The sequence below is a fragment of the Oncorhynchus gorbuscha genome, unplaced genomic scaffold, assembly GCF_021184085.1.
Source record: "Oncorhynchus gorbuscha isolate QuinsamMale2020 ecotype Even-year unplaced genomic scaffold, OgorEven_v1.0 Un_scaffold_4517, whole genome shotgun sequence".
NCBI classification, from domain to species: domain Eukaryota; kingdom Metazoa; phylum Chordata; class Actinopteri; order Salmoniformes; family Salmonidae; genus Oncorhynchus; species Oncorhynchus gorbuscha.
This window is the reverse complement of record NW_025748517.1, coordinates 1-10,639: the sequence shown is the minus strand read 5'-3', so window position 1 is coordinate 10,639 and position 10,639 is coordinate 1. Positions and strand designations below refer to the sequence as shown.

At 42.2% G+C, this 10,639-nt stretch overlaps 1 protein-coding gene across 1 annotated transcript; it reads right to left on the bottom strand.

The window, feature by feature from the left end:
- Nucleotides 1-9,625: 9,625 nt before the first annotated feature.
- Nucleotides 9,626-10,301, bottom strand: LOC124028614 (mannose-binding protein-like; the record flags this gene model as incomplete). The annotated part of the gene is given in 3 exon segments (XM_046340637.1): nucleotides 9,626-9,902; nucleotides 9,905-9,925; nucleotides 9,928-10,301. Coding segments are annotated over 3 exon segments (481 nt in total), but the record flags the coding sequence as incomplete, so codon positions are not given.
- Nucleotides 10,302-10,639: the final 338 nt, after the last annotated feature.

Here is a 10,639-nt window from a genome sequence, read left to right as displayed (position 1 = left end):
AAGAAGGATTAACTCCCCCATTATAACCTTATTGTAGAGAAGGATTAACTCCCCCATTATTGGAGAGAAGGATTAACTCCCCCATTATTGGAAAGAAGGACTAACTCTCCCATTATAACCTTATTGGAGAGAAGGATTAACTCCCCCATTATTGGAAAGAAGGATTAACTCCCCCATTATAACCTTATTGGAGAGAAGGATTAACTCCCCCATTATTGGAAAGAAGGACTAACTCACCCATTATAACATTATTGGAGAGAAGGACTAACTCACCCATTATAACCTTATTGGATTAACTCCCCCATTATTGGAGAGAAGGATTAACTCCCCCATTATTGGAAAGAAGGACTAACTCTCCCATTATAACCTTATTGGAGAGAAGGATTAACTCCCCCATTATTGGAAAGAAGGATTAACTCCCCCATTATAACCTTATTGGAGAGAAGGATTAACTCCCCCATTATTGGAAAGAAGGATTAACTCTCCCATTATAACCTTATTGGAACAGAATGGACTAACTCTCCCATTATTGGAAAGGACTAACTCCCCCATTATTGGAAAGAAGGACTAACTCTCCCATTATAACATTGGAGACAGGACTAACTCCCCCATTATTGGAAAGAAGGACTAACTCTCCCATTATAACCTTATTGGAAGAAGACTAACTCCCCCATTATTGGAGAGAAGGACTAACTCTCCCATTATAACTTATTGGAGAGAAGGACTAACTCTCCCATTATTGGAAAGAAGGACTAACTCTCCCATTATAACCTTATTGTAAGAGAGGACTAACTCTCCCATTATAACCTTATTGGAGAGAAGGACTAACTCTCCCATTATTGGAAAGAAGGACTAACTCTCCCATTATAACCTTATTGTAGAGAAGGATTAACTGGGGAGAGAAGGACTAACTCACCCATTATAACCTTATTGTAGAGAAGGACTAACTCACCCATTATAACAGGAGAGAAGACTAACTCACCCATTATAACCTTATTGGAGAGAAGGATTAACTCCCCCATTATTGGAAAGAAGGACTAACTCTCCCATTATAACCTTATTGGAAAGAAGGACTAACTCTCCCATTATAACATTATTGGAAAGAAGGACTAACTCTCCCATTATAACCTTATTATCTGAGATTGCAACTGGACATAAATAATAATAAACAAACTTACAGAACAGACTGGAAATGGATGGGAAAGACTGGACACTTACAGAACAGACTGGACACTTACAGAACAGACTGGACACTTACAGAACAGACTGGAAATGGATGGGAAAGACTGGACACTTACAGAACAGACTGGACACTTACAGAACAGACTGGACACTTACAGAACAGACTGGACACTTACAGAACAGACTGGACACTTACAGAACAGACTGGAAATGGATGGGAAAGACTGGACACTTACAGAACAGACTGGACACTTACAGAACAGACTGGACACTTACAGAACAGACTGGACACTTACAGAACAGACTGGACACTTACAGAACAGACTGGACACTTACAGAACAGACTGGAAATGGATGGGAAAGACTGGACACTTACAGAACAGACTGGACACTTACAGAACAGACTGGACACTTACAGAACAGACTGGACACTTACAGAACAGACTGGAAATGGATGGGAAAGACTGGACACTTACAGAACAGACTGGACACTTACAGAACAGACTGGACACTTACAGAACAGACTGGACACTTACAGAACAGACTGGAAACTTACAGAACAGACTGGACACTTACAGAACAGACTGGAAATGGATGGGAAAGACTGGACACTTACAGAACAGACTGGACACTTACAGAACAGACTGGACACTTACAGAACAGACTGGACACTTACAGAACAGACTGGAAATGGATGGGAAAGACTGGACACTTACAGAACAGACTGGACACTTACAGAACAGACTGGACACTTACAGAACAGACTGGACACTTACAGAACAGACTGGAAACTTACAGAACAGACTGGACACTTACAGAACAGACTGGACACTTACAGAACAGACTGGACACTTACAGAACAGACTGGAAACTTACAGAACAGACTGGACACTTACAGAACAGACTGGACACTTACAGAACAGACTGGACACTTACAGAACAGACTGGAAACTTACAGAACAGACTGGACACTTACAGAACAGACTGGACACTTACAGAACAGACTGGAACTTACAGAACAGACTGGACACTTACAGAACAGACTGGAAACTTACAGAACAGACTGGAGAACACTGGACACTACAGAACAGACTGAAACTTACAGAACAGACTGGACACTTACAGAACAGACTGGACACTTACAGAACAGACTGGACACTTACAGAACAGACTGGAAACTTACAGAACAGACTGGACACTTACAGAACAGACTGGAAACTTACAGAACAGACTGGACACTTACAGAACAGACTGGACACTTACAGAACAGACTGGAAACTTACAGAACAGACTGGACACTTACAGAACAGACTGGACACTTACAGAACAGACTGGAAACTTACAGAACAGACTGGACACTTACAGAACAGACTGGAAATGGATGGGAAAAACTGGACACTTACAGAACAGACTGGAAACTTACAGAACAGACTGGACACTTACAGAACAGACTGGACACTTACAGAACAGACTGGAAATGGATGGGAAAGACTGGACACTTACAGAACAGACTGGACACTTACAGAACAGACTGGACACTTACAGAACAGACTGGACACTTACAGAACAGACTGGAAACTTACAGAACAGACTGGACACTTACAGAACAGACTGGACACTTAGAACAGACTGGACACTTACAGAACAGACTGGAAACTTACAGAACAGACTGGACACTTACAGAACAGACTGGACACTTACAGAACAGACTGGACACTTACAGAACAGACTGGAAACTTACAGAACAGACTGGACACTTACAGAACAGACTGGACACTTACAGAACAGACTGGAAATGGATGGGAAAGACTGGACACTTACAGAACAGACTGGAAACTTACAGAACAGACTGGACACTTACAGAACAGACTGGAAACTTACAGAACAGACTGGACACTTACAGAACAGACTGGACACTTACAGAACAGACTGGAAATGGATGGGAAAGACTGGACACTTACAGAACAGACTGGAAACTTACAGAACAGACTGGACTCTTACAGAACAGACTGGACACTTACAGAACAGACTGGAAATGGATGGGAAAGACTGGACACTTACAGAACAGACTGGAAACTTACAGAACAGACTGGAAATGGATGGGAAAGACTGGACACTTACAGAACAGACTGGAAACTTACAGAACAGACTGGAAATGGATGGGAAAGACTGGACACTTACAGAACAGACTGGAAACTTACAGAACAGACTGGAAATGGATGGGAAAGACTGGACACTTACAGAACAGACTGGACACTTACAGAACAGACTGGAAATGGATGGGAAAGACTGGACACTTACAGAACAGACTGGAAATGGATGGGAAAGACTGGACACTTACAGAACAGACTGGAAACTTACAGAACAGACTGGAAATGGATGGGAAAGACTGGACACTTACAGAACAGACTGGAAACTTACAGAACAGACTGGAAATGGATGGGAAAGACTGGACACTTACAGAACAGACTGGAAATGGATGGGAAAGACTGGACACTTACAGAACAGACTGGAAATGGATGGGAAAGACTGGACACTTACAGAACAGACTGGACACTTACAGAACAGACTGGAAATGGATGGGAAAGACTGGACACTTACAGAACAGACTGGAAATGGATGGGAAAGACTGGACACTTACAGAACAGACTGGAAACTTACAGAACAGACTGGAAACTTACAGAACAGACTGGACACTTACAGAACAGACTGGAAACTTACAGAACAGACTGGAAATGGATGGGAAAGACTGGACACTTACAGAACAGACTGGAAACTTACAGAACAGACTGGAAACTTACAGAACAGACTGGAAATGGATGGGAAAGACTGGACACTTACAGAACAGACTGGAAACTTACAGAACAGACTGGAAACTTACAGAACAGACTGGAAATGGATGGGAAAGACTGGACACTTACAGAACAGACTGGAAACTTACAGAACAGACTGGAAACTTACAGAACAGACTGGAAATGGATGGGAAAGACTGGACACTTACAGAACAGACTGGAAACTTACAGAACAGACTGGAAACTTACAGAACAGACTGGAAATGGATGGGAAAGACTGGACACTTACAGAACAGACTGGAAACTTACAGAACAGACTGGAAATGGATGGGAAAGACTGGACACTTACAGAACAGACTGGAAACTTACAGAACAGACTGGAAACTTACAGAACAGACTGGAAATGGATGGGAAAGACTGGACACTTACAGAACAGACTGGAAACTTACAGAACAGACTGGAAATGGATGGGAAAGACTGGAAACTTACAGAACAGACTGGAAAGGGATGGAAAAGACTGGAAACTTACAGGACAGAATGGAAATGGATGGGAAAGACTGGAAACTTACGGAACAGACTGGAAATGGATGGTAATGACTGCAAACTTACATAAAAGACTGGAAACTTACAGAACAGACTGGAAAGAAACTTGGTGGTGATGGTAAATCTGCTTTACTTCTCGAAGAGTTCTAAATTCTTTAGTTGACCATGACCAAGGAACTTCCACATTACAGATTGAAGGTGACTGCCAAACCCCTTTCTAGTTTCAGCTTGGCTCGGCTGTTAATTATGAATCAGACCCTTTTTTTTCAAATTTGCCTAAAATGACACCCAAATCTAACTGCCTGTAGCTCAGGACCTGAACCAATGATATGCTTGTTCTTGGTACCATTTGAAAGGAAACACTTTGACGTTTGTGTAAATGTGAAGTTAATGTAGGAGAATATAACACATTAGATCTGCTAAAAGATAATATAAAGGAAAAAACGTGTTTCTTTTTAAATGCATCATCTTTGAAATGCAAGAGAAGGGCCACTGTTTATCATTTCAGTTTAGGCTCAATTTTGGCCACTAGATGGCAGCAGTGTATGTGCAAAGTTTTTAGACTGACCCAATGAACCATTGCATTTCTGTTCAAAACGTTGTATCAAGTCTGCCCAAATGTGCATAATTGGTGAACATTTTCAAGTTCATAACTGTGCATTCTCATCAAACAATAGCATGGTATTCTTTCGCTGTAATAGCTACTGTAAATTGGATAGTGCAGTTAGATTAACAAGAATGTAAGCTCTCTGCCCATATCAGATATGTCTATGTCCTGGGAAGTGTTCTTGTTACCTACAACCTCATGCTAATCACATTAGCGCATGTTAGCTCAACCGTCCCGTGGGGGGACACCAATCCCGTAGAGGTTTTAAAATCTCTTCTCGATTACCACCTAGGGTGATTTTGACCAAAGAAGAAACTATTGGAAAAATCAACAATCAAAAAAATATATCAACTTATTTCTTATCAAATCATTAGACATGTAATTAACCCTTTAAGCGCCAACAGGTGTCAATGTTAACCTTAAGGGGTCAAAAACGTCATCGTTAAAATAAAATTTGAATTTGCTTTCTAATGATCATGATCTATTCCTCAAAGAAAATAATTTATCACTGCTGAAGTGTAAGCCATCCTCTCTTGGGGAATGCTGCTTTTTAGTTAGCTTTGTGACAGTATCAAAATTAAATTAAATTGGAAAATTAGGATGATCAAGCAGCAGTGAGGGGTCTTCGATATTGCACGGTACTGTCTTTCCAAGTTAGTCGGAAGACTTCCAGTTTGGTGTGGCGCTATTTCCGTTCCAATTTTCTGGAAGCTTGCTTCAGAGCTCGGGTATTTTCTGTATATTTTCTGTATACGAGGGAGCTAGTTTCTTATGACAAATGTTTTTTTGTTTGTAGGGGTGCGACTGCATCTAGGGTATTGCACAAGGTTAAATTGAGTTCTTCAGTTAGGTGGTTAACTGATTTTTGTACTCTGACGTCCTTGGGTAGGCGGAGGAAGTCTGGAGGGGCATCTAGGAATCTTTGGGTTGTCCGAGAATTTATAGCACAACTTTTGATGATGTTTTTTAATGTTACTACTTAGCTTCGGTTGGTGGAGGTCCTGACAAACCACGTCCATATAAAGCATCATGTTAATGTTACTACTTAGCTTCGGCTGGTGGAGGTCCTGACGAATCACGTCCAGATAAAGCATCATGTTAATGTTACTACTTAGCTTCGGCTGGTGGAGGTCCTGTAGAACCAAGTCGAGAGGGAAAAACTAAAAATAGAAATTGTAATTTAAAACTAAAATCTGTAAAGTTGTTAGGTAGCAAAGTAAGGTTAACAACAGAACTCACAGCAGCATGTAAACAACTCTGCAAGTTGTAACCGGAAATGACCATACCACCCAAAATAACTTAACAAGTTGTAACCGGAAATGACCATACCACCCAAAATAACTTAACAAGTTGCACATAAAGAATATTGGAGGAATTCTTGTATTTACATAAAATTTTCAGGAGACAACTTGCATTTCTCCCTCCCCCCGCACCCCTTCTACGCTGTTACAACTCCAACTCCATAGTCAATTTAATAACTCAACCTATATGTATAATTACCACGACACCGGTGACACGGCACATCGACTCTGTACCGGTACCCCCTGTATATAGCCTCCACATCGACTCTGTACCAGAGCCCCCTGTATATAGCCTCCACATCGACTCTGTACCAGAACCCCCTGTATATAGCCTCCACATCGACTCTGTACCAGAACCCCCTGTATATAGCCTCCACATTGACTCTGAACCAGTACCACCTGTATATAGCCTCCACATCAACATGTACCAGTACCACCTGTATATAGCCTCCACGTTGACTCTGTACCGGTACCCCCTGTATATAGCCTCCACATTGACTCTGTACCAGAACCCCCTGTATATAGCCTCCACATCAACTCTGTACCAGTACCACCTGTATATAGCCTCCACATCGACTCTGTACCAGAACCCCCTGTATATAGCCTCCACATTGACTCTGTACCAGAACCCCCTGTATATAGCCTCCACATTGACTCTGAACCAGTACCCCCTGTATATAGCCTCCACATTGACTCTGTACCAGAACCCCCTGTATATAGCCTCCACATTGACTCTGAACCAGTACCACCTGTATATAGCCTCCACATCAACATGTACCAGTACCACCTGTATAATAGCCTCACATGACTCTAAGTCCGGTACCCCCTGTATATAGCCTCCACATTGACTCTGTACCAGAACCCCTGTATATAGCCTCCACATCAACTCTGTACCAGTACCACCTGTATATAGCCTCCACATCGACTCTGTACCAGAACCCCCTGTATATAGCCTCCACATTGACTCTGTACCAGAACCCCCTGTATATAGCCTCCACATTGACTCTGAACCAGTACCCCCTGTATATAGCCTCCACATTGACTCTGTACCAGAACCCCCTGTATATAGCCTCCACATTGACTCTGTACCAGGTGGTCCTTCTGTAGCTCAGTTGGTAGAGCATGGCGCTTGTAACGCCAGGGTAGTGGGTTTACTGATCCCGGGACCACCCATATCGTAGAATGTATGCAAATGACTGTAAGTCGCTTTGGATAAAAGCGTCTGCTAAATGGCATATATTATTATTATTATTATACCAGAACCCCCTGTATATAGCCTCCACATTGACTCTGTACCAGTACCCCCTGTATATAGCCTCCACATTGACTCTGTACCAGTACCCCCTGTATATAGCCTCCACATTGACTCTGTACCAGTAACCCCTGTATAAAGCCCTGCTATTGTTGTTTACTGCTCTTTAATGATTTGTTTTTCTTATCGTTTTTTTGTATTTTTCTTAAATGCATTGTTGGTTACGTATGGGTGGTCCCGGGGATCGAACCCACTACCCTGGCGTTACAAGCGCCATGCTCTACCAACTGAGCTACAGAGCTAACTAGACTAGTCAGTTAAGAACAAATTCTTATTTTCAATGACGGCAGTACAGCTCTGTGTAGATTCAGAGTAGATCTGAGTTCTGTATTGCACTTATATTTGTACCATTGGCAGACATTGTATACCATTGACATGTTTTTATATGCACAAAAAATAAATGTCATTTTGGTTTTGTACACGGTCATATGATACGTGGGACAGAAAAGTACAATCTTAGGCGAGTACATGGAGTGTTATATCTCAGCAGAGGGTCTGTCTATCTGGTCAACATCACTGATACAGGTCCCCCTTCACCCTCTGGTGGTACGGATGACCTGTCATTACGTCTCCAGAGAAACCTATAAAACCAGCTGTAAAGGAGGGTCTCCTTCACAAACAACATCTTCCGTTGGTGTTGAGATGCGTTGCTTTTACTAGGGGGGGGGGGGATCTGTGTCAGGTCTATGTCAGCCTATTCATTAAAGTTTAACTTGATATTTTGTTGTTTGGAAATACATAGTTGCTCTGTCATCAAACTGTAGGTCAAAAGTAGCCATGTGCTCAGTAGCCAATCAGTTCAGAGAGAAGGAGCATGAAGGAGACAGACAAGTACCACAGTAAATGTGTTTGATCAGTAGCCAATCAGTTCAGAGAGAAGGAGCATGAAGGAGACAGACAAGTACCACAGTAAATGTGTTTGATCAGTAGCCAATCAGTTCAGAGAGAAGGAGCATGAAGGAGACAGACAAGTACCACAGTAAATGTGTTTGATCAGTAGCCAATCAGTTCAGAGAGAAGGAGCATGAAGGAGACAGACAAGTACCACAGTAAATGTGTTTGATCAGTAGCCAATCAGTTCAGAGAAGGAGCATGAAGGAGACAGACAAGTACCAAAGTCAATGTGTTTACTGCTTTAATCAACAAGTTAACCTTTCCATTTTATATTGTGACCCACATTTTAATGAGCTCATTTGAATAAAAAAGACCTGATGAAAGACCTGAGACAGAACTGAAAAGACCTGTATAAGACCTAAAACCTGGAGACAAGACCTAGAGACCTAAGACAAGACCTAGAGACAAGACCTAGAGACAAGACCTAGAGACAAGACCTAGAGACAAGACCTAGAGACAAGACCTAGAGACAAGACCTAGAGACAAGACCTAGAGACAAGACCTAGAGACAAGACCTAGAGACAAGACCTAGAGACAAGACCTAGAGACAAGACCTAGAGACAAGACCTGAGAGACAAGACCTAGAGACAAGACCTAGAGACAAGACCTAGAGACAAGACCTAGAGACAAGACCTAGAGACAAGACCTAGAGACAAGACCTAGAGACAAGACCTAGAGACAAGACCTAGAGACAAGACCTAGAGACAAGACCTAGAGACAAGACCTAGAGACAAGACCTAGAGACAAGACCTAGAGACAAGACCTAGAGACAAGACCTAGAGACAAGACCTAGAGACAAGACCTAGAGACAAGACCTAGAGACAAGACCTAGAGACAAGACCTAGAGACAAGACCTAGAGACAAGACCTAGAGACAAGACCTAGAGACAAGACCTAGAGACAAGACCTAGAGACAAGACCTAGAGACAAGACCTAGAGACAAGACCTAGAGACAAGACCTAGAGACAAGACCTAGAGACAAGACCTAGAGACAAGACCTAGAGACAAGACCTAGAGACAAGACCTAGAGACAAGACCTAGAGACAAGACCTAGAGACAAGACCTAGAGACAAGACCTAGAGACAAGACCTAGAGACAAGACCCAGAGACAAGACCTAGAGAATCGTAATTGAAGTGAAGAAAGCTTTCATGGTAAACTCTGAAACAGCTTTTCATAGACATGTCCCTATATCTCACACACGATATAGGCATTGAAGGAGCAATCATATGTCACCTGCCATGCACCTGACTCTGTCAACATTGTACAGCCCTATCCCCATCAGGCACTTTTGGTTCCCATCTGCCCATTTTGGAAAAGGTGAGGGATGGCCTTGCAGATCTACCTGAAACTTCCCCTCTTTCCTGTTGTCCACATTGAGCCATGCATTCTTCAAAGCCCCTTCAAAGACCTGAGTGAGAGCAGTGTTTTCCTCCCGGTTCTTGGGCAAAGCCAACACCAAGCCCCTCTTGGTACAGAACCGAACAGCATCGGCAAAGGAACCCGGTCTCTTGTGTGACACAAAGTACTTCTTGTCAACTCTTCTGGTGAAGTCATAGTTTATGGCTGAAGAGAAACCAGGTATTAATGCAGTCAGTCTAACATTAAAAGGGGAAACAAAAGTAAACTTTTCATATTTCACAAATGCCAACACATGACTAAATTCACACCTCCTTTTCCCAAATTACCAATACTGCATCATTTACGTTGAACGGATACTTAGTAAGAGACAATATAATCTACGGATGCAGTATCTTAATTTGAGCCAGTTTCACACAGCAGGAAAATGATCCTGCAGCAACAGGAAATATGAATTGTTATGGATTATAATGAATGGACATTATTTGCAGGGATTGATGATCCATGTTTTGTTAAGGCAAAACAAGTCTGACATTTCTAAGTGGAAGTTAAAACTTTAGAAGCATTTTAAAACCCGGGACACTAAACGTTTGCATTTACTACTGTGCAGGAAAATTCTCAGTGACAACAGAGTGATCAAATTAAGATCCGG